Raw genomic sequence first — 26,902 nt, forward strand, 5'->3', positions numbered from 1 at the left:
TTTTCAATTTTTCTTCTACTGTAAAAATCGCACAAATACGTTTTCTATGCTGACTTCTATTTTATTCACATAATAACGATTTTTTTTTATGCCAAAACTATTTTACACCGATCAATTTCTTTAGGAACTTTTTTTTTTTATTCATTTAAATTTTGTTAAAAATCCTTACCATCCTGTCCGTTATCCTTTGCGTTTGCACTCCCGTGGCTTGTAAATCCACATAATCTGTAAGCGTAAAGATTAGCCAAGTGCGCTAGTTTAACTGCTAAGGCAACCAAATACATATGTGTGTATGTATGTACAAGTCTTAGAGGTAAATATTGCTGCGTAAAAATCATTCACGCATTTTATTTAATTAATTTCATCATTTGTAGCATAATGCATACTTTTTTACTCCATGTTTTTAAGTAATTTCTGTAAACTTTTTTTTTTTTTTGTAATTCGTATGTGTAAAATGCTCTTTATTTGTATACATGTACATATGTTTTATGTACATATATACCTAAGTGGACTGTGTTGTTGCTACAAAATTTATTAGTAGTATAAAAAGTAATCTAGCGTTTAATTTTGTAAACAAATATTATTTATTTGTATGCCTAACACACGGTCCAGTTTTTAGTTTATTTTTATTTATTTATTTTTCCATTTATCAATATAATCATTTGCACGCTATCAACTACAAATGAAATACTAATATAAACTTTCTTTTGTTTCAAAATTTCTTTTGTCTTCTGCAGGTATTTTACGCTACAAAGTGGACTTCCAGAGTATGCAACTCGAAGAAGATGGGAATGATTACTTCGACATAGATGACTATTAGACAATTATTGTTTTTTGTTTTTTTTTTTTTATACTTAAAAAAATTTTCTTCCATTTGCAAAAATAATGAAAAATATATTTAAATTTAAAAGAACAATCTTTAAAAAACAACAACATTCACTTCCAATACAAGCGTAATTCTGCTGACATCACAAAGTGAAACAGCGTGCGAATATTCATCGAATTGTTGATGTCAAAAGACAATTGTTAAAAATCATTGAAAAAATAATAGTATATATATATTTGTATGTATGTAACTAAGAAGAAAAACATAAAAAATTCCCCAATCCAGAAGACTCATAGCAAGCAATACCTCAAATGGAAGTAGCGTGTCGTATAATGCCAACAAAGCGATAAAACAACATTAAAGCGTACAACGAACAGCGCGCAAGAAGCTTATTTCAACAGCATTACTCCGCATGAATATGAATCGGGACCAACAATCACAATCATGGTGATATATTAAATCAGAACATTTCGTCGGCGCATATATGTTTGTGGATACATTTATGCTACTACATATGGTTTATGATTGGCGTGCGTCCTGCGGTCGTCCAATCATCGTTCATTATGCACACAAACCCACACACGAAACTACATTGCGCTTCGTCTACCTGTCTGTCCGTTACTGCCTGCAAAGCAGACGTCACGTTTTCAACGTCAGCAAAGCATTTTTTGCGTCTAACAGCAATTTGGATTGTATGCAAAAAAATTATAAACAAAAAATAATATGTTTAACAATTTAATTTGCGAAGAAAATAATTTTGTTAATTAAAACAAAAAACGGATGTAATTTATATACACATATACAACAATGTAGAAATATACAGAATTAGAAAAGGCAAAAAAAAAAAACATGTATAATAAAAAGAACTGCTACCAATAACAACAAACATATATGAGGAAACAAGAATTTAACGGCTAATAAAGTTAAAAACAAAGCAAAAAAGCTGTCAAGTTGCTGTTAATTTATTACTTTCTTTTATATCCAAAATTTTTTTTAGGTTATAATACGGGTTATACTAAAGGATAACCCATATTGTGTTGCTTTTATAGTGGCCATATTGTGTTGCTTTTATAGTGGCTACAACAACTATTGTTGTTGATTTTATAAACTCGGGGTATCGTGCTAGCTAAATCGTTACGCAAATGGAATTGTTTGTTGCTGGAAGTTTAGGTTGGGGAATTACCAGCTGTTATCAAGGTCATATAATAAGTGGCGAAGAAAAACTTTCCGTTATTGAAACAAATTGAACCACATACATATGTATGTACGAATGTTTCCAGAGTATTTATATCAGTTTTGTTGTAATAGTGAAATTGGTGGACTAGAAGTTTCTAAATACAAGTTGATGGACATGCCAGATGTTGTCAAGGTCACCACAATATAATTTGATTTGTATGCACAGAAAGAATATGAGAGCGCACGAATGGCTCCGTGACGTCAAATGGTCACAACAGCAATATATAATCCTCTTACATTGAACAATTGTTATCAAAATTCAAAATTGCATCCTGAATTTCAAATTTAACAAGAAAACTTTCAATTTCCCTTTTTATTCACACAGCTCCTCCCAAACTGTTAGTCAGTCTCTCAAACTTTTCGACAGAAAGATAAGCACGTATGCAACTCTGTCTAGACCGAAACAGCTGCTCAATTTGACAGTACTCTTATGTTTACATATCTTTGGCGTACTTCAATTGTTGATAGACACAAATTTGTTTAAACGTTTAACTTAAAGCTGCGTAAATTTATTTGCATAAAACTAATTACATAAACTCTTCAACATGGGGCGCGCTGAAGTCGGTACACCGAAGTACCTTGCCAACAAAATGAAGGCGAAGGGTCTGCAGAAGCTCCGCTGGTACTGCCAAATGTGTGAGAAACAGTGCCGTGATGAGAATGGCTTTAAGTGTCACACAATGAGTGAATCACATCAACGGCAACTCCTTCTGTTCGCCGATTCACCAGGAAAGTTCTTGTTTAGCTTCTCTAAAGAGTTTTCTGATGGATATATGGAGCTATTGCGGCGACGTTTCGGCACTAAACGTGTCAATGCCAATAAAGTGTATCAGGAATACATTTCCGTAAAAGATCATATTCACATGAATGCCACACGTTGGCTTACGCTGTCAGACTATGTTAAATGGTTGGGACGTACCGGTCAAGTAATAGCCGATGAAACAGAAAAAGGTTGGTATGTCACCTACATCGATAGAAGTCCCGAAGCAATGGAGAGACAAGCAAAAGCAGAAAAGAAAGAGAAAATGGAGAAGGATGATGAAGAACGTATGATGGAATTTATTGAGAAACAAATTGAAAAAACGAAAAGTAGAGATGGCGCACAAGAAGATGAAACAGAAAAATATACCGAGTTGCGGCGAGAAGAAGAACAGCCATTAAAATTAGATATCAGATTGGAGAAAAAATTCAATCCGGACACAAAATTAGGACCATCTGCCTTGATATTGAAACGACCGAAAACAGAAAGTCGTACCGATAACGACTCAGGGGAGGAGTCCGATGGAATAGAGGAGAAAGTATTCAAAAAACCCAAAACGCCTAAGTTGGATAAGAGGAAGGATAGTAGTAAGGAAAACAGTAAATCAGCATTATATGAACTAATTAAGGAAGAGGAAGCGAAAAAAGAACGTGCAAATCGCAAAGATTATTGGTTGCACACAGGTATTGTGGTAAAATTCATTAACAAGGCGATGGGTGATAAATTCTATAAACAAAAAGCTGTGGTACAAGAAGTGATTGACAAATATCGTGCGAAAATCAAATTCCTGGATACGGGTGATAAACTGAAAGTCGATCAGGTAAATATTGACAAATCTTTAAAGTTTATAGAAAAAGTAATAAGGCAATATTTAATTTTTTTCTTAGGCTCATTTGGAAACCGTTATACCTGCGCTAGATAAACCAATATTGGTGGTAAATGGCGCATATCGTGGCTGTGAAGCTCTTTTGAAAAGTTTAGATGAACGTAATTACTGTGTTACCATAGAGATTTCACGCGGTCCACTCAAAGGACGAATTGTGGAAAAAATACAATATGAAGATATATCGAAAATTTATTGAGGGTAAACGAAGACACTTCTGTACAAAAGTAAATAAAGGACAATATGCTGAAGTAGCATATAGACTACATAAGTAGCTGTTGTAGCAGCTTTCAGAATTTAAAATATCAACTTTAAATATTTTATATATTTGTAAAAAAAAAAAAAATACTAAAAAATTCAATGAAAGCATTTAAAAACCGAGTGAATTTGTAAAATATATTTATCTACTTCGTAATGTAATTTGTAATGTTTTCGGTGTCACAATGAAAAGTCATTCAAATATACAGTAAATTAAAGACATACTCATTTCTCCATAATCTCTTTTTTCTTCATTTTGTTATAATTTACTAATTTTGTCTTACATAATAACAACAATTTAACCATAATGAGTATCAAAAAGCTATACTACTAAAAATAATCGCTATCAGGTACTTGTGCTTAACTTTGCTTTGATAATCTCTTTATTAGTTTGCCGTTTTCCAACCACGTTTAATATTACTGTAATTCAGGGTTTTTTGTTTATTAAACTATGTTTTTGGTTGGCTACGTTACGCATGCGATTCAGCTGGTGCAATACCAATATGCTCTAAGGAACGTCGCAAACGTTTCCAAAATTGTTTACGTTCTTCCGGTTTGACTTCACGTCCCTTTGCGCCTGGCCACTTGATATATGTTTTTACTTCCATTAGATATTGCAGCGTTTTCGGCCGTTTACTGCGTGGTATGTCTTCAAGAAATACGACAATTAGATGCTCTTTGCCCACCTCGAAAATGCTGTAAATAAATGAAGTGAAGTGAGGTTAGATTTCTTTTGCGCTTGTACAGTTCTTAGAAGTTTGTCAGTAAACTCACCGATGTTGCGCCAAGTGCATTTCAAATTGACACCAATGGCTGAGTAGAAAATTGGAGGACACAATTAACATTAGAGCTCGCGATCGATCCATGCAAGATATAATGTTTTCAAGAACGGCGACACCGATCTGGAAGCAAAAGCAGAATAGTACATTATATTTTTTTTATTAAGTAATTGTTGGATATTTATACTATTTGTGAAGTTTGGTCAAGTCAAAATTGCAATATCGGTTGTGGTTAATTATTCAGAATAGACCCCGACCCTGATTTATATAATCATACATATGTCCAACGTGCAATCAGTCCAAGCATAACACTAGCCACCTCTTTGCATGCCCTGCTAACCCTACACATCAAGGCAAGGGTGTCGTCCCTTTGGTCCAACCCTCTCCAACACCTTTTCTGGGCCTACCGTTGGATGACATCGATGATAATTTATCTAATCCTTACCATCCTATCGGAAATTAGGTACCCGTTACAACAACAACGACTCTTCTCTTACGAAGACAACTTTTGTGATCGTACATCGGAAGGAATTGACGCGGGAATCACAGAACCACGCACCAAAGATTCCTTACCTAAGCGAAGTATTCAGAGCATAATCCAAGCAGAGGTCTTTGCTATAAGTCGGTGCGTAGAGATAAACGTCCAACGCAACTATCGTAATGAACGTATATTTATACTCAGTGACAGTCAAGTGACACTAAAAACGATCTCGGCGGACGAGATCAAATTGCTATTGGTACAGGAGTATACAGAACCGGGAATGAACTAGCTGATGAGCTCGCCCGTTCTGCAGCAACCACCAAAATGATAGGATCCGAATCTTTCGTTATGTTTGGTCCCAATACCATAAAGGAGCTGCAAAAATGAAGGAGTTGGCAGGGAGGCGTATTGGCAATAATTCCAAGGATGCACCATTCAAATTACCAATTGGTTTGAGATGGAGCCTGAAACTACAAAACACCTGCTAATTGACTGCATAGCAGCCTGTAGGCGCAGGATAAAGGCCTTTGCATCCATGCTTTTCTTTTATTTATATAATCTAATCGTTGGGTCAAGTGTATCGAGCTAAACTGATACTACTTTGAGCAACAAAGTAGTATTTTTTCAATTTTGTTTCTTTTAGTGTTTCCGACAGCATTATCGAAATTGGCGCGATCCCCGGATGTTAAAAAATATTTATAAATTCATCTATAACTTCAAGTTTTCAAGATTTCTAACTGTTGAGCTCATTTTATATATCAATCGAATCGACCTAAACATACATATGTATGTATACATATTAATTCAACTCACCTGAAAATCACGCTCGTGCAAGCATATCGAGATGTTGTCCGTTTCCTCCACATTCGGCAGCAATTCCTCCAACACCCAGTCACGATCACTCTGACAGTAGCTAATGAAAATGTCATACACCATATGCGGATCACTCTCGGCCAACTCATTGAACTTGTTCACCTGATCCTTCGTGGCCATGGACATTAAAGCAGCCGACTTCAGCGACGAATAATAATAGTAAATATGCCAACGCTTCATATACAAAAGCGCGATGAGCAAAGATAAGCCCAACAATGAACAAACCGAGACGATAACAATAATCCTTAGTTTTTGTATGTCGTCCTCAATGATGCTGTCTAATGGCGTCATCTCACAACACAATTGCTCGAATTGCATTCGTTGTGTGCCATTAAAGCACCAATAGTCATCGTCCTCGTAGTCGATCAAACGAAAACGCGGCATTGAGCCATTCCACAAATCGCTGGTGTATTTAACTGAGTTCAAGGTGTCGCATTCGTTATCCGATGCTTTGTATGTTAAACGTAAGTAAGCTTTGGGTGTGATCGTGAGCAAACGTGTCGCAGAGCGTCGCAAATAGTAGTTATGTAGATTTCCGTAACTTCGTTTTGACGGTTTCTGCGGTAGGTTCTTTAAGACTGCTGATAGTAAGGTTTTAAGTTCAATTACATTGTTCTTAGCATTATCCTCAGTGTGGTTTGTGTTATTAGCACTGTTAGCCAATATTATGTTTGAGTTATCGTCGGAGACATTGCCTGCGCACTCGACCATTTTATTGTTGAGCACCGCCAAGGCCATCAAATCGCTTAATAAGCAATCACATGCGAAGTTATTCTTGCTTAGACCGAGAAGTTCGAGTGTTTTGAAATCATTTAGCATTGCATAATTCAGTATATTTATGTTGTTGTTGCGCAGATTTAGTACACGCAACTTTGTGTTGTTACCGAATGCTGGTTCATACCAATTGCCGATGTTATTGTAAGCCAAATCGATAAGTTCCAAATTCTCCAGTGAGCCAAAATAATCCGATGTTAAAGTGTTGATGTTGTTATTGCTTAAACTAAGTACACGCAATCGCTTAAGATACTTCAACCAATACAGATCTTTCAGATTGGAATATTCGAAGAATAAGTATTCCAATGTATCCGCAATGCTTTCGAAAGCATCATCGATGCAATTAAAAGCCGCATGCGGATTACCCGAGAGATCGAGTGCCATCAGACGCGTATTCTTGAATAAAGAATTGTCGAACAATGGAAAGGCTGTAAAACACAAGCTCATCAACTCCAACTCAGGACCAAGTTGTGCGAACGATACGGCGCTGTTGCATGTTATCTTCGTGTGTGACATATCGAGAAATCTGAGTTTTTTGAGTCCTTTGAAAGTGCCTGCTTGTATGTGCACACCGTGAAGTAAATTCCAGATGGCATCGAGTGTTGGAGTTGGCATCTTGGAATCGAGTTCTAACAAATTGGTGTAGGACAGATCGAGATATTCCAGTTTGGACAGTAGCTGAAAGGTGTTTTTTGGTATGCTGAGCATTTTGTTACGCGACATAAACAGTCTATGTATGCCGGTGATGTTACGAAAGACGTCACGATCTATGATTTCGATATTACAGCTGCTTATGTCCAACTCGATTAGAAGTGGCATATATGGAAAGGTGGCCCAAGCGATGCGGTTTTCTGTGCGTCAAAAAAATTACAAAATATACAATGATTAGAACTAGAGTAAGTATATGTATTTGTAAAAACGACTATACGGTTTAGACTATAACTAGTCAAGAAATCATGGCCAATATTGATGTATGTGAGATATTGAGGTACATAGTTTGTTTTATAGACATATAATTTTCTAAACAATCCACAAAACGAAATATTATATGTTTTCAAGTAGTTGGAAGCCAGATGGCTCAATATGATAATAAGAAAAAATAGAAAACCAATAGTCGAAGAACCTTCCCGTTTCAATTAAGAGCTTATACTTGAAGAGCGTTTTTTTAGATGTGTCTATCAGCGAATTTTTCAGTATACGAAGCGGAAAGAAGAACACTCGTTTTTTTTTACCAATCCTTATATGTATGTAAGTAGCACCTGGAAAATCAACAACTGACCAGATATTCACCATGCGCCAAATCTTGGAAATGAGCCGTGAAAAGAGAATGCCTACATACCACCTCTTCGTCGATTTCAAAACTGCTTTTAACAGCATGAAAAGGAGCTGCCGTTATGCCGCCATGTCTGAATTTGGTATCCCCGCAAAACTAATACGGCTGTGTAAATGGACGTTAAGCAATACCAAAAGCTCCGGCAGAATCGAAAAGGACCTCTCCGAGTCGTTCGACACCAAATGAGATTTTAGACAAGACGACATTCTATCGTGTGGCTTCTTCAATCTACTACTGGAGAAAATAATTCGAGCTGTAAGCTGAAATGAGAAGGTACAGTTAAACAACGGCGCCGTTAGTTCTGCTTTCTCCAGACTGGATGAAAAAACAAAGCAAATGGGTCTGGTAGCGAGCGAGTGCAAGACGAAATATCACCTGTCATCAAACAAACAGTCGTCGCGCTCTCGACTTGGCTTCTACGTCATTGCTGACAGTCATAACTTCGAAGTAGTAAATAATTTCTTGGCAAGAGTGCTACTTCAAACTGAGTAGGCAATGAAGACGAACAAAGACCAAACTCTACAAGTCACTCATCATCCCTAGCCTGCTATATGGACGAAAACAACATCTGATGTGTCGGCGTTACGAGAGAGAAAGAAACGAGATATACGACGACATTGACATAGCTCAGCCAATTGACAGCGGCTAAGCTGGCTAGGTTATCTCATCTGAATAGAAAGCAGAAGCAAAGGAATTGGAAGACCTCCACTTCCTTGGAAATAACAGGTGGAGAAGGAGTTGTGTAATCTCAAATTTGCGGCAAACTGCAAAAAGGAAGAACCATTGCGCTGTTATACCTTCGGCTATAACCGCGTAAGCGGTGTCTATGCCAATAAAGCTCCTGCAAAGACACTCGAAAGTGTATATCAGTTTTCACAATAGCCGGGTCTATATAATTGGAGCGCCCCGGGATTTATATCCGATTAAGAACTTTGAATTCGGTGGTACAACAGGAGTTATTTAAAATCGATCTTCTTCCGCTACGGAAACCAGAACAAATTTCCGATTTTTGCCCAACCTACGCTTCTATTGCCTTTTCTATTTCAAAACTTCCCTAAAAGACCTAAGTCCCGTCAAGAACTTCCGCTCTTTTAGGAGTCGTTATTAATCATAATTTTCATAGAACTTGCCGAAATCATTATCTTAAGGCGCATCACATAAGTTAACCCGATAATTTTATGTCAGAATAGAAAGATAGCAGCACAATTAACAAATATATCTATGATTGAGAATTTGTTATAATTTCAACAAACGAACTGTAGGTCTCAAGTCTATTCTTTATCACGAGTAATTGTAAACATATGTATGTGATTACAAATTCGTTGCCGCGTGCCACTCGCTAAACTATATATAGTATAGTTAGACAGAATTAATACCCGACGATAAAATTCACATCAATCAAACGTGAATTAACTGTTGTTTTAAAATATTGAATGTGAATCATAAGGCTTCGTGAATGGACACGAGTGTGTACCGAGCATGAACATTATGTAGTATTTGTGTGGTGATTATGACTTATTTTTACTGTTACAACCGATTAGATTATTGAATGATTAATAAATATCTACAGATCATTCAACCTCCAGGAGAAACTTTGAAAAAAAATTTTACGAGAAAAACGCATTTTAAGCTGTGGGAGCCGATTACACTAAGGTAAAATTTGTAAAAAATCATATCTCCGAAATTATATGCCGAATCAATTTTAAATTTTCGGGGAATATTTTAAAAACTTTGTACATTTTATAAAGAGAAAAGAAATAAATCGGTTTTTTTGAAATTCACAAATGGATATAACCCCATAATAGTTGCTGAAATGAATTTTATCATAACCCGATGTCCTGGCGAAATAATTTACGGTAACCGGTCCGTAGGAATCCGAAACCCTTCTTGGCTGTGGGCCTACACACTTTACTAGAGAAGCTATGAAAAGTGGATAGTGTCTTTAGAAAACATCACTGTCAACAAATGCCAGTCTAGACTTCGTTAGGCGAGGCTTTTTCAGGGAGAGTTTGATACAAACCGGTTCTAAAAACTAATTTCTCTTACCAGAAACAAATTAATGAAGCTTGTTTAATTTTATAGGGTACTGCTCTATGGATTTGTGTCGCTTCTGTGGCCAAAGCGCAAAGACAGCAAGGCACATACTGCTGGATTTAACCGCATTCGCAAGATGAAGGGGTCAGGTTGTCGGTAAATCCCATGAGAGAACACATTACAATCATTAACCGCGAAACTTTACGAAGCCGTTTTTCGTTTTCCACGACTGTTGGGTCTAAGTAACCGGAATGGACTTGGATTTTTATTCAGCCAAGGACTGTCAACTCGGTATCATGCCTCGAAATTACTTCAGAATTGTTTTCTGCTGCTACTAAGCCTCTTTAATCTCACTTGGTTAAATGTCGTGTTGTAATGACAGGAGACGGCACAATAGATCACATGCCAGTGTTTTTCTTAAATTTCAATCTATCCAACTATCATAACCCTAACTCTATTAAGAGTTTCAAACATTTTTTCTTAAACCTTGTAATATTTCATAATTTGTACAAAAAAATTTCCATTGGAGGTAAAGCAAAAATCTTAAATAAACAATATATTATATAAGCAAACTCGACCTTATGTACCTACAAACATATGTTTCTGTACATATAAAAGTGGGTTCTAAAGTAGGAGTTTCCTTATTTGAGGTGTGTGAATTTATTTTATAAATGTTTTCAAGGTTTAAAAGCAACTGCTTTTGGTAATAAATGAATGGATTGCTCGAGAGAAGTAACAGTGTTAAGTGGCTAGTGAAAGGAAGTAGTTCAGTTGGAGAAGTGTTTTAGAAATATGCAAAAATTATGTAATTAAAAAGACAATATACAAAAATAATAACAGAAGTAAAAAATTGCATAATAAAATTAGTTGAGAATAATTGAAATAAAAGTAAACAGTTTAAAAAATATACAAATAAAATTAAATATAATAAAATTCATTAAAAATTGTTTTTAATAAAAAAAATTAATGCTTTAGAAGAATAATAAATAAATATAAATGTAAAATAAAATTTTAAACAAATATGAATGTTTAATCAATGTGAGCAAAATATAGTGAGACTTTTTAATTTATGTATATTTCGCGCGAAAATCCATTCGTCGAAATATTTTTTCTAGGTTTCTATGACTATCAGTGACAACTGTGCCAAATCTCGCACCAAAATAATCACGAATGTTTATTATACACTTGCCTTCTTGAAGTACATAGGGCACATTAGACCTTAGATCGCAGTGTAATACCTCATAATTAACTAGATGTCTTCTGAAGTACATAAAGTGCATTCGGCGATTTTTACGAAGAGGGAAATTATTCAACAAAAAAGTTGCAATAAATTTTGTGTGCGGAACAAATTTCTGGTACCAAAACGTTCCGAATGTTGGAAAAGAACTTCGGTGATAATTGTTTGTCGCTTGCAAGTGTTTTGATTGGTACAAATTTTTCAAAGAGGTTCGAGAACGGGTTGTCGACGACCCACGTCCAGGACGGCCATCAACATCAACTGATGATCAACAGGCCCATAAAATTAAGGAATTATTGCTTGGGAATCGACGATTAACAATCAGAGATCTTATCGATCTTGGTATCGTTAGAATATCGGAAGGATCAGTGAAAACTATTTTAAAAGATTATTATTATCAAGAAAAGTGAAAGCACGTTTGCTTCCCAAACTAGCAAATTTTTCGAAATACATTGTCGCGTTAACGTCTATGAAGCAATGCTTTCCAACTGCCAGGATACCATGAAACGAATTATTACTGGCGATGAGCCTTGAATAAGCATAGAATAAGCATAGATTCAAGGCTCATCGCCTCCCGGAAACAGATGATTAATCGGCCGAATATCGTGGGTTAACTTTTATGGGGACGACATAGATTTTGAAGAATAAATTATGATTTTTAAAATTAAAAACAAAGTCTTACTATTTTTTGCTCATAGTAGTATAGCGCGCAACTTTTTCAGACTGTATCTTCATCACTGTGTTATAGAACTAAAATTTTTAATAACTTATTTATTTATTTATTAAAGCTTACATAATAAACAAGTTATTATATAAACTGAAGTACGCAGCGCTAGCATCATAGGCTTTCTTCATAATTCATTTCATAACTTATTTTTATTCATTTCAGTTGAAGCCCGGAAAGACTTGTAAAAATTTATAATTAAATAATATAAGTGATCTCGATTTACAAAATGAGTTACGCAATCATATTCGTTTTCTGCGTAATTCTTTCGAATACTTATAAGACGCAAATTACTGCCACTTCGGAAACTACTGCCGCGCCGGAAATTACTGTCGCTACGGAAACTACTGTCTTTGCGCAAACTACTATCTGCCCTCAAACTACTGTCTCCTCTCAAACTAATATCTATATCTCCTCTCAAACGAATATCACCTCTCAAACTAATATCTCCTCTCAAACTAATATCTCCTCTCAAACTAATATCTCCTCTGAAACTACTGTCCGCCCTCAAACTACTGTCTGCCTAACGAACTTTACGTCGTCAGACGCAGAAAATGCCACGGCCGATTCACGGGCTCTCAGTAGGTCGATGTTTTCGTCGTTTTCATCGTTTTCGAACAAAATTTCGGAACTACTTGTGGAGAAGAAAAACGTGTTAGCTGCATATCCACTGCAACTTGCCTCCACACTAATCGACAAGCTATGTATGTAAGCTGTATAAATAGAAAAACAATATAATGACAGAATTTAAATGAGCCTTAAATGTTATGGACAGGTTCCAACACGCTGTTCCTGGCGCATGTACCAGCCAAGTTTACACCAGATATAAGTAAAATGCATTTCCAATACATTACCAGCTGTAAGAATTACAGCGTACCACTTATGAAGGCTGAACAACTTTGGCAACACATGAGCTTTAATAAGAAGAGAAAAGTTGTCATCTTAGCTACCGGTTGGACCAATACAGTCAATGATTCTTCCACGTTGGCGTTGCTTTCGAAGGCGTTTCTTTGTCGCAAGGATGTGAATTTCATTGTGAGTGAGCAGAACAAACATAATTATATATAAACGATGTCGATTAAAGTAAAATTTAGCAAGCGATTATTGAAAGTGTTAGTTTTGTTCTTATCAGAGAATCATTGTTTGTTGGAAGCATTTTTAGAATACCCTCTATAAATTTCCGTCAGTAAAAACGACAAAATTTGGGAAAATTAATATTCTCCTTATTTTTTTCTATAAAGAAAATTCCTGCTCTGAGTATTCATTTTGTATTTGGTTAGTGACATTAAAGCTCATTTGATGATCTGAAGGTCCGTTTTCGAAAACCGGCGACCGGAAACATCTTTCAAGAACTGTAGCTGTAAAAGGTCAGGAAAAAGTTTTGAGCCATCTCTGAACGGTAGATAGATGAGAAAATGTTCTATATTAACTGAAAAGCACGATATCTCAGTGCAAATCCCTTCAAGCCATCCATCTTAACTTCGAGTCTAAGACATAATTGAGCCTCTTTTCTGATTATTCTAATTTCAGATAGTTGATGCCGCATACTATGTAGACACATTATATAAATGGGCCGCATTAAATACTGAGGAAATTGGCGAATATATAGCGAAAGGTCTTAGGCATTTGATAAAAGTAGTTCCGCTAAAAAATATACACTTAGTCGGTGAGTAAAATACTTAAAGAAACTCCGTGTTTTAACAGAAAATATTTAAAATTGAAATGTGTATTTTATCATATTTTATTCCTCCTATAAATAGGACACAGTCTGGGCGCACATATAATGGGTAAAGCTGGTCGTACTTTCACCAAATTAACTGGAAAGAAAATACCACGCATTACCGGTTTGGATCCGGCTAAGCCATGTTTTTACAAAAACGATACACTCTATAGCTTGCGACGAGGCGATGCCGATTTTGTGGATGTCATTCACACAAATATCGGCATATTGGCGAAGAAGAAACCGCTTGGCGATGTTGATTTCTATCCTGGTGGTGCTAATTCGCTGCCACCAGGTTGTTTGACTGTAGGCTGCGCGCATATACGTGCCGTCGAGTACTTTGCCGAGAGTGTTTATCCTGGGAATGCAAAAAATTTCATTGGCTTGAAGTGCGCGGATTGGAATGATTTACAGAAATTAAATTGCCCAGCCACAGACACCTCAACGATGGGTTATGGGGTGAATGAGCAAGCTCGAGGTATTTATTATGTGCCGGTGAACCGTAAATCCCCGTATGGAAAAAATGCAAAGCCGAGCAGCGTACGCTGGGAGAATGCCAAGTGTAATAAGTGTGAGAAAGTGAGGAGAAAGAAGAGGGAGAAAGGAAGGAAGCGAGGGTTTAACAGTTGGTTAAGTAGTTTAGTTGTTAATAGTAAAATGTTTAAAAGAGTATGATTGTTATAATTTTTATGAATGTCGAATTGGTTTAACTAAAAAAGGTAAAAGAAAGTACTGGATAAATATATTATAACCGTTAATGCATTTAAGTTTTATATACTGAGCAAATAAAATCTAGACATTAAATTCGCTTGCCAAGCTCGACATTGACACAAATCGGATATGAAATTATTGTATATCATTATTTAAACAGCTGTCTGCGATCTGTGTATAGTTTTCGAATAAGCAAACGATTTTTCGCTATCATATATCTGTGAAGAACTATACAAGGTGCTTGGGTTTATCTGTTTTAGAGTTGTCATATAAATTTCGAAAAAAAGAAACTAGTTTGATGGAACCGGGAATCAAGATATACATTCTGGAAGTTATTTTAATAAACCTACTTAAAACCTTAAATTTTTAGGTCAAGCTTAAGTCAAAAACTAGAAAAAAATTGCTGCACCAAAGCTCTTTCATGAAGATATATTGTCGAATAAAAAAGTTATTCATACAATGACCTAATTTATGTCTGCCAGTGTGAATGATAGCTATATGATTTAGTGGTCCAAACTGAATAATTTCTTGAGATATTTTAGCGTTACCTCGCGTGCGCTTTTTAGCCTCTAGTCGATGACCCACTCCTGCTCAACTGCAAGATCCTTTTGAACTATAGTAGAACGCAGGAGATCATCTAAACTACTTGTCTATAGAACTTAGCAAAGCTCATCTTGCCGCAATGGTAGGGGTTCTTAATGGACATTGTGTAATAGGGATTCATTTGGAAAGGCTAAAAATCTAAAGGGACGCAATTTTACAAAATTGTATGAAGGATAGTGAGGTGGAAACATTTAAGTACTTTCTCCTCTATTTTTCAGCTTTTGCCATATTGATGATGAAACATCTCGGCGATTTTAAAGGTCTTATGACATATTACTATATATTAGAGTTTTAGAAAGCACAACGGATCGGCGTTTTGAGATGTACAAGTTGGATCAGTGTTGGGATCGAACTCTTAAACTATCCATGTGATATCAAATGTGAGGTTAATTATAAAAATGAATCACGATCAGCTTGTGTAAGAACTGTAGTCGCTCGACTCTATGGGCTCTTGAAAAGTTCCAAGAAGATCCGACGTATTGGAGCCAAATTTTGTACAGAGATTAGACCCATTTCTGGGTCAATGGATATGTAAACAAGCAAAATTGCCACATTTGGGACTAAGATTAACCTGAAGAGATTTAAGAGCTGTCATTTCATTCAGCAAAAAGAAGGGTTTGGTGTGGTTTGTGAGCCGTTGGAATCATCGTCAGTCCCGATTTCTTCAAAAATAATACCGGTGAGAACGTAACCGTTATAGACGACCGTTATCGCACTATGATAACCGACTGAAATTGAAGGTCGTGATCTCGGTCACATTCAGTTTCAACAAGACGGCATCATTTTCCACACATCGCACCAATCAAAGAATTTATTAAGAGAACACTTCGGTGAGCAGAGAATTTCACGTTCTGTGCTGGTGAATTGGCAACCAAGTTCATGTGATATCACACCGTTAGAATTTTTCCTGCGGGTATATGCAAACTCTAAAGTCTATGCGGACAATCATGCTTCGATTCTTTGGAGCAAAACATCACGCGTGTCATTCGCCAGGTAGCACTCGAAATGTTCGAACGAACCATTACATTTGAAATTTTAGCGTTTTTTCTTTAAGAAAGTGGGGAGACTCAAAACAGATCACCCGTTACATATATTAAAATAACTTTAACCAAAAAATAACCTAATTTTTTTTTGCAAACATTTGACGTATTCAAATAAACAACAAAATTACTCACTATCTTGATTTTTTTTCTTCGACTCGATTCCCTTTATAAAATCACGATAAGTAAACGGTGGAATTCCGGCTAACATTGCTGCAGTTCCGTTCAGATCGGTAGCATCGAACATTTCTAAAATTAAAAAATTAAAATAATATGTTATTAGTGTCTGTGTTGACAATCGCCAATTACTGGAATAGTTTTTTTTTTATTTCATCTATTTCTTCTTTAACTCACCATGGGCTGGAGTCGGCTGCGTGTAAGAGTTGAAATTATTGCCCTTCAATGTTAGATACTGTAAAGTCGAATTGATTGTGGATAACGTTCGAAATGGTATTTGTGTAAGATTATTATGTGACGCCGAGAAGACAATCACATTTCGCCCAATTCTCAATTGCTTTTCCAAAGTCTGGGTATAGAGCTTGTCATCGTTGTTGAGATCGTGATAAGATAAGTCCATGCCCATATTTCTCTTTGACGAAACTTTGCTTTCTACAATTACTAAAAGAAACAAATATGATTTATCAGCGTGGATTCAAAGTTATTTCAATTTTTATTGTTACTAAATATAAGAAAAAGTGTAGTGTTTGTTTACAACTGAAGGTAGGTTAATCAAACTGAATAGCTAACAAATACTTTAGAGAGATGACTTCCAATGCGGTAAATACTGTTTGTGAGACAATGTTGCAACATTTTGACCAATTTTATCCGAAAACAATAAAAAAACTTAACTACGATTTTACCGATGCTAGAATACCCTTCACAAGTAATGGATCTATATCTCCGTTCTGGAAAATTTTTTCAAATATTGTAGTGTTGCCTTAAACAACTAATTTTATGAAGATATCTGTTCAAACAAAAAAAATTCCATACAAGGACTTGACTGATTGATTATCATTTCGTATGACAGCTAAGTAGTCTTTTAGGGATAAAAAACGTGTGCAAAAATTCAAATCGATATCTCAAAACCAGAAAGTTCGCGTAAATACAGATCGGCAGAGCTCATCGCGCTGATCATTTATATATTTTATTTTAGTTTACTTCTGGTTGCTACAAACTTCGTGCCAATCTTAATATACCCAGTACCCAGAGTACAAACACGAAATAGCCGAAGTCGGCGAAAGAAAGTCACAAGTCAGTGAAAACGATGGCAAAAATCCATGTACTTGCTTCCGTATACAGCGTATTGTCCAGATCTGGCGACCAGTGATTATTTTCTACTCTAAGATCTCAAAAGAATGCTCGCGCGGAAGAAATTTTCGTCTAATGAAGAGGTGATCGCCGAAACTGAGACCTATTTTGAAGCAAAGGAGAAATCGTACTACAAAAATGATATCGAAAAGTTGGAGGGTGGTTATAATCAATGTATCACCCTTGAAAGGAATTATGTTGAATTAAAAAATTGTGTGTTTTACTATGAGAGGCCGGGGACTTTTCAATTGATCTCTTAATCGTCTAGTAGGCGGTGAATCAAGCAAAAATGAATCGCTTTTGCACCCTGTTTACTCTTGTGGAAATTGCGCATCCTCAGAGACAATGTACAAGGCGCACCAAAGACGCAGCAGCAGCAATACTGTGAAGCCGAGTGTCGAAGAAAACTCGAATGAATCCATGCACCATCTCAAGCAACAATTGGAACTCTGCTCATCTACTTTCCGGATGATTTCACTGAAGGATTTGGAGTTTTGCTAATCAACAAACCATTGCTGAGACGTCGTTATGTCCTCAAAAAGTAACTGTTTGGTGTGATCAAACGGCAAAGAGAAACATTGGTCCATATTTATTCAAATATGAAGTGGGACATAATGTTATAGTTAATGGTTAGTAATGTTATGGTAATGGTAATGCTATGGTATAGAGCCATGATTTATGTCGTTTTCATGCCTGCCATATTACAGTTAAAGGTTTTGAATATTCAAAAGGTTGGCTGTCAAACTAACTGTCAAAATAACCAACTTTGTTTGGCATTTATGATGCAAATAAAAATTTCCTTTGTACTTAAAAAAAAAAACCTAAACCTCTCTAGGAACACCCTTTATTTCTATAATTAATAATTTCGAATAAATGACATTGTACTTAAATTACCTCCTAATGTGTTTATGAATCATTTGCATAGTTTGTCCAATGCATATTAGTCACCGACAGGTGGCAGATAAACTCTGAAATTGGGTTTTATTACCGACATATCTACTTCCATACTAAATAACTTTATCTAACACGGTTCCAATCAACATATAAAACATGCTTGAAAAAAAAGTAAAGAAAATATAGAGAAGTGTTTAATTTTTTTTTATAAAGGAGAAAAAATATAAACATATTTTTAATTATCTTAAAGGGTAGTAAAATTTTGGGATTATGGCGCTTTCGCGATTGATTTATAATCTAAATTGTAGCTATCTTCTGTGGGAAGCTCTTAATTCAGGTTCTTTCTGAATCCCAAAGTCGGAGCGTAGTTGTATACATATATTCTTCAGGAAAATAAAATAAATATCACTTGCATTTTTTTCGAATGAAATTGATTGGGTATGCGGCTAGCTCTAAAAAAATTTATGGATATTTCATGAATTGCCTTTCATTCAATGAACGAAAAAAACTAAAATGTTATATTTTATTACAGCTTATCATTAATCTACACAAAGCTTTCACATGCAACCGATCCGATCTGCTTATTACAAATATTTATAATAATTTTTTTTTTTGAGTCCAAAATCCAGTAAAACTGGCTAATCTATTGCTAACGGTGTTATTTATGATGACGATGCTTCCGTAAAGATATTTATGGTAGTTTTGCTAAATATAAATATCAAGGACTTTGTTTCGATTTTGATCTTAGCGTATTCGAACGACCATAATCTTAACACATTAAAAGTCTTCTATATGAGATATAAATTATTTAGAACAACTTATCGAATTTTTAAGAAAATAATCTTATACGTTGAGGTTAACTTTCAGCTTAGGGTTGCGGTAAATAACGAAAACTGCCTACTCTGCTGCGACGAAAATTCACGAATTATTCATGAACAACTAGTACATGCGCCTAAATTGACAGTTCGTCGTCGTTTACGGATCATCGGTTCGCACTTTCTTCGAAATGATATATTCGAATATCGTTATTGTCAATAGAGAACTGCATAGATCGATCCAACTTTTTATGGCCGCAATTGAATGATGTTGATCTTGACAGCAACTGGTTACAACAAGACTACGTGCTACGTGCCGCACAGCACACGCAACAACCGAATTATTGCGAGAAAAGTTTGAAGATTCGATTATATCAAGAAATAGTGACATTGAATGGCCTTCAAGAAGTTGTGATTTAACACTGTTATACTACTTTTTGTTGGGTTATTTGAAGCGAGCGTTATAACATGTTGTTGGCCGACTTTTTTTTACGGAATTTGATGAAATCGACACGAACGACCTCTATTTCCAGCAAAATGGTGCGACGAATCATATTTCACGTCCAAATATGGATCAATTGCGTGCAAAGTTTGGAGAAATGGCACAGTTAAATGATGACCGTCAAGATCATGCAATGCACTAATAGCTGAAGTTTCAGCCGAAATGCTGCACAAAGTCATCGAAAATGTGCGTCAACGAGATTTAGACTCTCCGCCTGTCTCTCTGTATATGCGAACTAGTCTCTAAGTTTTTGTGATATCAATCTGAAATTTTGCATATCTCACATTTAGGTTTTTCTATTTTATTTGACAAGATATCTTTAAAAAATTGGGATTGGTTTCTTGTCCAAGACAGCGCTACAAACTATGAACAAATTGTTGAGATCGAACCGCTATTGCATATAGCTTAGCTGCCACATAAACTGAACAAACAAAGTTTAGTTCTTGTACGAAAAACATGTTTATGTGTCAAGGTGCCTTTTAGTAATTGGTAGAAGGCAAGGCTATTATCTCCGAAGGAATTGTTCAGATCAGATAGCTGTAGCCATACAAACTGAACGATAAGGATACAGTGCTTGTGTGGAATACTTTTTTATTCGACAAGGTATCTTCACGAAATTTGCCATGGATTATTTTCCAAGGCAACTCAACAATCTCTGAAGTAATTATTCAGATCGGAGAACTATAGCATTTAGCTATCATACAAACTGTCTGATCAAAAACAAGCTACCATATATTATACCCCTTTATGTTATAAGAAATGCACCTATGAGGGAGATTGTAGCTTCAATGCACCTTAAGTTAACGAATTTTATGATTTTATATATACATACATAACTAAGTATTTTAATAAAAAAAAGCTATTTCACTATACTTACATCGCTCCTGAAGTGTTGCGAAGTTTAGTGAACCATTCTGGAAGCTCCACCACTGAAATAAAACCTTTACTCCATCCATAACACAAGTTTTATTCAACTCACTTCTATATTTTCGTAGAAAAATTACAAGATCATGAGCCGTCACAATATTATCCCAACCGCGAAATAGACCATGCAACACATTGGGTTCGAACGGTTCATCTGTTGACGGTAACTCCGTGGTGGTTTGAGTAATTGAAGTAATCGAAAGGTCTTCAAGCATCTCTGCATTCTCATCCGCGAACAATATCTGTGCAGTGGTGTTACTGCCAACATCTGCTGTTAAATCGTATTGATAATAGCTCTTGGCATTCGATGTTTGCACCTGCGCTGTTGGCAGAGAATTGGTCATATTTGTTGTTATTTCTTGCGCACCTACCACCGCCTCGGCGGTAACAAAGTGAACTGGCGATGCGTTAGCTAGTTCGTTGCTGTTGTTGTTGTTGTTGTCAATGTTACTTATCTGTTTAAGGTTAGCGATTTCTTGCTTCAAATTTGTATCATCGCTGAGAACATCGCGTCCATTGCCGCAGCTGTTGTTACTATTTTCGCCATTATTATCGCATAACACTTTCAACTGTTGGACCGATAGTGTATCGTTATTGTTGTTTTTACTAACATTGTCGCTACTGTTTGTGGCGTGCGGCAGCAGCAGATACTTATCACTTATTTGCCAATCATATGTTGTATTTGTTGTTGTAGGCAGTGTTGTTGTTGTTGCATACAATATGGTGTCTTCAATTATGACATTATTGGTGTTGTTATTACCATTAAACAGCATGTAATTGTTTTTGCTAAAGTTGCTGGCATTGTTGGTGTTGTTGTTATCGCTGCTGCTGCTGCCATTGTCGCTGATAATCGTTTTATAGCGATAGACTATGGTCGCCGCGTTCAGGCCGTGCAATTTGAAGTGGATTAACAGTAGTACAAGCGCCAATTTTAGTGCGAAACTCATTTTTGGCGCACGATCAAGTTCAATACCCGCCTCCCCCCACAACACGCTTCGTTTATATTTGTGTATTTTGGTAATCTATAGTTTGTGCAGGGGTGTTGTGCTTCTAATATACCCACTCAAGTATATTTTAATTTTTTTGTTTAGTTGTTAAGTGTTGTTGTGTTTGTGTCTACTGATTTCACTGATTATTTATTGTTGTAATAAAATTTTCACCGATAAGTGATTTTTTGTGATCGGTTTTCCGAGTTTTATGGTTTTTTGCGTCGTAGTTTTCTAATTTAATAATATTATTTAAAGTTTATGCGTTGTATTATATGCGGTCTTATGAATTTTTCTCACTTTAGCTACTCTGTTCTGCATTGTTTACTCTGCTTGCGAAGAAAAAACAATGTATTCTATTCAATACTTAATTTTTAATACTTTCTTTAAGTTTATAAATATTTTCACTGGTATTATATTTTAAGACGACTATATTTACTAGCTTAACACCAGGAGATGGTGAACATGATTCGCCAATCGCTGACCATGGAGCAGATGTTTCATTGCGCAACCATGAAAAAGTTCGAATAGCAATTACCCATTAGAACAACAAAGTGGCCGTTGCCGACGGATTGTTTGCCGTGCTTTTCAAAGACAGTGGCGAAGAACTGATGAGGAGCATGCCTCAGTTTCTTTGTAAACTACAGTCGAACGAAAACATGCCCAATCCCCACAAAGGGAAACCCCACAATCTGCGTCAATTACCGTTTGATAAAACTCTTCAACATCGATATCGAGCGTATTGTGTGGAATTCTGAAGCCCACTGTCAAAACTGATTGAACCTTATCGGTGTGGCTTTAGATCTGGAAAATCTACAATAGAGCAGATTTTCAATATGCGCAAATTTTGGAAAAAGCACGTGAAAAAAGATCGACATACACCATTTCTTCACCGCTACGTCTTAACTTGCTATAAAACGATCCCTGCAAAGCTAATACGACGTTGAGCAACATTAAAACCTCCGTCAGGATCGAGAAGGAGCTCTTCATATCGTGCGACTTCTTCAATCTACTACTGGAGAAAATAATTCGAATTGCAGATCTGAATAGAGAAAGTACAATCTTCTGCATGAGTGTACAACTGCATATGCCGACAATATCGATATCATTGGCCATAATAACCGCGAAGTTAGTACTACTTTCTTTAGGTTGGACAAAGAAGCGAAGCAAATGAGTTTGGTAGTGGTATTTGGTCCATCTCGAAACCATGCTATGTTTCATATTAATAAATTGCGTATGGATTCAGAAGTAGCATATATAGCCATCGTCTCAGCCGTCATGCGTGGTATACCAGTACGAAAAACTAGACAAGGAGAGTATTTTAAAGTTTTTTCTTAATTATACCTTGAATGAGATATATTGGGCTTGTCGCACAGTTTACTACAACCAGAAATAAACATCGACTTTTCCATAAAGTATACTATATATATAAATGATTTATATATATGTATATATATCGTTTAGTTGAGTCGATTCAGCCACCTCTGTATATCTATCTATATTTGCGATCGTATCTCAGTTTTCGAGCTATCCATCTGAAATTTTTCACTCGTTTTTTTTCTCTCCAAAAAACTTATTAATCGCCGAAACCGCCGATATCGGCCTACTACACAATATAGCTGCTATACAAACTGAGCTATCAAGATCTTCATAAAACATACGTGGCTAGAAAAAAGTAGCAAAAAGCTAGCCGTTGGCTGGTTACGTTTTCAGATTTAGTTATACATATAGTTGCTAGAAGAAATGCACCTTTGCACGGTGGTTTAGCTTCTGTGTAGAAGAAGTTAATACATTTTCTTGTTTAAACAGGATATCCACTTTTATTTCATTCATGAAATCACTTTGTAACTTTTTATCGAGTATTTATAATTTCCTCTAAAAATCGCTCACTTTTTTCACTCTTCTGCATGTCAATTTTAACAGCCGCAATTAACGTTTTTATTTACTTATTTTGTAAATTCTGGTAGCCATTTTTTATCACTTTTTGTGTTGTCAATATGTTTATATATACAACGTTTAACGCTTTCCATACCCGTACACTCTCAGTTATACGTCCGCCTCGAATCGCTCATACTCAAGCACTAAACCAAATATTCTACCAAATTTGTTAAATTTCTGCAAATGGTCAATGGGCGAGGTGGGTTGGCTGATTTGTTGCCAATTTAGCGGCGTATCAGTAGCGCACACTTATCAATTTTGGCAATTATTACTTCCATTTTTCATATCAGCTCGGTATGCGGCGCACCACTATCAACTTTTATTATATTTGACTATCAATCGCTGTCTGCCACTACGTCCGTCCCACCAATTTCGGCCATAGCACCTGAACATGATTACTTTACCGCTGACTTTAACGTCTGATCTATAAATCTTTTTACAGACGTGCGTGTGAGTGTTTATTGCTTTGAAAGGCACGCCACTTGTGCCGCCTCAAAGCAACACTCATACAAGCATTCGGGTATTATCGTGTGTACTCGTCGGGTAAATTCAATTGCCTCGTCATAATGTGAATTTCCACATGATTCCTGAATGAAAATGTCAACGGCTGGGTTTGGCTCTGGACTTGCTTTGTGTTTGTTACATATATTCTTTCTTTACTGTTATCTACATTATTGTAAATATATTTATATGTGCTGTATAACTATCAGTACTTTTCTTGGTTTATTTTTGCAATGTTCGAAACGCGCTCAGGCGTTTAATAAGATCGAAAGCTGTAAATTTCATTAGTCAAAATTTCAACAGCACAAAAAAAAAAAAAAAAAAAAAAAAAAAAAAAAAAATTATCTATGTATTTTTTTTTTTTTTTTTTTTTTTTGTTATTTTTCATATAATCAATTTAAATGGTGCGCTTAAAAATTGATAATTTTTGTCTTCTAATATCTGTCGTCTGCAAAAACTAAATTTGTAATATTTTAATGCCCAGCTGTCAGCAAGGATATATTCCTGCATTTATGCAGCATGTGTAAATAAACTGCTCGAAATCCCAGTAGGAAGACGTCTAGTTACGTGTTATCAGTGTCGTGCGTCTGTTCCCGAACTGCTAATTACTAAAACCGAATTACAATTGGAGAAAACTAAAAAAAAAAACGTTACCTTCAACAGCAGCGAAGCTATAATACATAACTTACAGCACGAAAATTATTACACATAGCACGAAAATCTTGATTTTCATCGATAAACTTGTATCGGGCTTTAGTTGTCCGATCTAAAAAAATTGTTTGTGTACACAATTTCAGATCGATATCTCAAAACCTACGGAACTAGTTCGCTTATACTGACGGACACGCACACGCTGGCGCATCACGTTGTCATGTCTAAAACGACTCGGCCCATCAAGCGAATCTTTTATATATATGTATATATAACAAGTGATCTAAGTAGATCCCCTGAAAATAGATTATTCAATTTTATTTCGAAAACCCACGGTCTGTAAAGAATGTGTTTCGTGCGATATGACCTTCCCAAGCGATATCGCTTAGTTCTATGGGCTCTTGAAAAATACCAAGGAGATCCGACGTTTTCGACCCAAATTTTGTTCAGCGATGGGGCCCATTTCTGGCTCAATGGGTATGTAAACAAACAAAATTGATGCATTTGGGACGAAGAGCAACCTGAAGAGATTCAAGAGCTGCCATGTCATCCAGCAAACACAACGATTTGGTGTGGTTTGTCAGCCGGTGGAATCACCGGACCATATTTCTTCAAAAATGATACCAGTGAGAACGTAACCGTCATGATAACCGACTACTTAATGCCTGAAATTGAAGGTTACGATCTCGGCGACATTTGGTTTCAATATGACGGAGCCACTTCCCACACATCGCATCAATAATGGATTTATTGAGAGAACACTTTGGTGAGCAGAGTCGGTCGATTGCTCACAAAGATGCTGTGATATCACAACAAACGACTTTTTCCTGTGTGGATATGTAAAGTCTAAAATCTCTGAAACAATCCCACTTCGATTTAGGCTTCAAGGAGGGAACCACGAAATGACTCTTTATATTGAGTTATACGCGATCTCCAACGACGCATACAACGAGGGTCCTCCACTACTGCAATTATTGAAATCGATGTTTTTTTTTTCATTTTACATTGGGTGTGCTCTTAATGCTAATACCGGTATGAAGTGAGTTTTTAATATTCAATGGCAAAGCTTTTTTTTTTATAAAAAAATTAAAATTTTTGGCCATAACATTTAATTATATGCATTTTATTTCTTCTTGAAAACCACTGGTCGAAAAACAACAGGCTTTATAAAATTGGTTTGATAGTCTTCTATTAGCCCAACACACACAACACTCTATATTATCTAGAAAGCTTGTGGCGCTCACAGGGTATTCTGTGTAAGTTCTAGTGCAAATAGTGAACGAAAACACTTCGTGAAAACATATGAATATTTACATTAATTAATCGTAGATAATGCAACGACTTAAACTTAGTGGCTACTGGCAGTACTGGAGTAAATATTGTATTTAGTACTGTATTAGAACACATTAGATATTGTTGATATAAACCCATAGACTTATTTCAACAAGGTGTGGTGACAAAACGGAAGTCATAAGACATTGTAATGATATGAAAAATCAACGATACATATTGGTATATGTCTGTATGTATGTATGTWTATATATATATACGTTTTACAACTTTCTTATCTTTCGCTCAGTTGTAAGTCCTTTATTGCAAAGTTATGTTAACAACTTGTCATGCGTGGAGCGTTATTAATAGTCTGCGTGATTTCAATTGGCTTGATGCTTTTTATCAAATTTGGGTTTATTTTTAAGTTTCAAATAATTCTTTATTCAATTATACATAGTTATATGTATAACTGTATAGATTGTAATAAAAACATACACACACCAAAAATTGAAGGGGGTTTCGGCAGCCTTAAATCCATCTAATTTTTGTTGGAAACTCTACAAAATAAACTCTTTTTAATTGATTGGGGAAATTGTTTGATGGCCAGATAATATTGAGCTGTTCCACATGCTATTAAAACCCGTGCTAATGATAATTCTTTTAAAATAAATTTGTTCTTTGGAATTCAATTGAAGAACCATATAGCAATACCAGAGAGTATTTAGCACAGCCATTCCATATATCGGGTGATTTTTTTGAGGTTAGGATTTTCATGCATTAGTATTTGACAGATCACGTGGGATATCAGACATGGTGTCAAAGAGAAAGATGCTCAGTAT

At 35.8% G+C, this 26,902-nt stretch overlaps 4 protein-coding genes across 6 annotated transcripts in view; 3 read left to right on the top strand and 1 right to left on the bottom strand.

Annotated features, from left to right (window-relative positions):
- The window catches only part of LOC108966775 (eukaryotic peptide chain release factor subunit 1), a 13,741-nt gene extending 12,067 nt beyond the window's left edge, over positions 1 to 1,674 (top strand). For both annotated transcript variants that reach the window (XM_018929819.1, XM_018929820.1), the window contains exon 8: positions 738 to 1,674. In XM_018929819.1, the coding sequence (XP_018785364.1) occupies positions 738 to 820 (83 nt within the window). In that variant the 3' untranslated portion in view covers positions 821 to 1,674. The remainder of the gene's footprint in view (positions 1 to 737) is intronic.
- Positions 1,675 to 2,510: 836 nt separating this feature from the next.
- Positions 2,511 to 3,907, top strand: LOC108966797 (DNA/RNA-binding protein KIN17). The gene is made up of 2 exons (XM_018929863.1): positions 2,511 to 3,642; positions 3,710 to 3,907. Exons 1-2 carry the CDS (start codon positions 2,608 to 2,610, stop codon positions 3,902 to 3,904), a joined length of 1,230 nt encoding a protein of 409 aa, XP_018785408.1. The 5' UTR covers positions 2,511 to 2,607; the 3' UTR covers positions 3,905 to 3,907.
- Positions 3,908 to 4,151: 244 nt separating this feature from the next.
- LOC108966795 (toll-like receptor 3) lies at positions 4,152 to 23,763 on the bottom strand. Of its 2 annotated transcripts, none has more exons than XM_018929861.1 (7): positions 23,451 to 23,763; positions 20,669 to 22,033; positions 16,627 to 16,890; positions 16,408 to 16,521; positions 6,037 to 7,721; positions 4,738 to 4,865; positions 4,152 to 4,659 (listed from the first exon to the last, which is right to left on the bottom strand). In XM_018929861.1, the coding sequence occupies exons 2-7, from the start codon at positions 21,660 to 21,662 to the stop codon at positions 4,434 to 4,436; spliced, it is 3,411 nt and encodes a 1,136-aa protein (XP_018785406.1). In that variant the 5' UTR covers positions 21,663 to 22,033; positions 23,451 to 23,763; the 3' UTR covers positions 4,152 to 4,433. The 2 variants fall into 2 exon arrangements, with proteins under 2 accessions (XP_018785406.1, XP_018785405.1); XM_018929860.1 differs by having other exon boundaries at positions 4,434 to 4,659; positions 20,669 to 22,030; positions 23,592 to 23,763.
- On the top strand, positions 10,983 to 14,743 carry LOC108966796 (phospholipase A1 1). Its single transcript, XM_018929862.1, has 5 exons — positions 10,983 to 11,042; positions 12,364 to 12,902; positions 12,974 to 13,233; positions 13,729 to 13,864; positions 13,959 to 14,743. The coding sequence occupies exons 2-5, from the start codon at positions 12,428 to 12,430 to the stop codon at positions 14,591 to 14,593; spliced, it is 1,506 nt and encodes a 501-aa protein (XP_018785407.1). The 5' UTR covers positions 10,983 to 11,042; positions 12,364 to 12,427; the 3' UTR covers positions 14,594 to 14,743.
- Positions 23,764 to 26,902: the final 3,139 nt, after the last annotated feature.

This window comes from Bactrocera latifrons, unplaced genomic scaffold, assembly GCF_001853355.1.
Source record: "Bactrocera latifrons isolate USDA-ARS-PBARC rearing strain unplaced genomic scaffold, ASM185335v1 scaffold_17, whole genome shotgun sequence".
Taxonomy (NCBI): Eukaryota; Metazoa; Arthropoda; class Insecta; order Diptera; family Tephritidae; genus Bactrocera; species Bactrocera latifrons.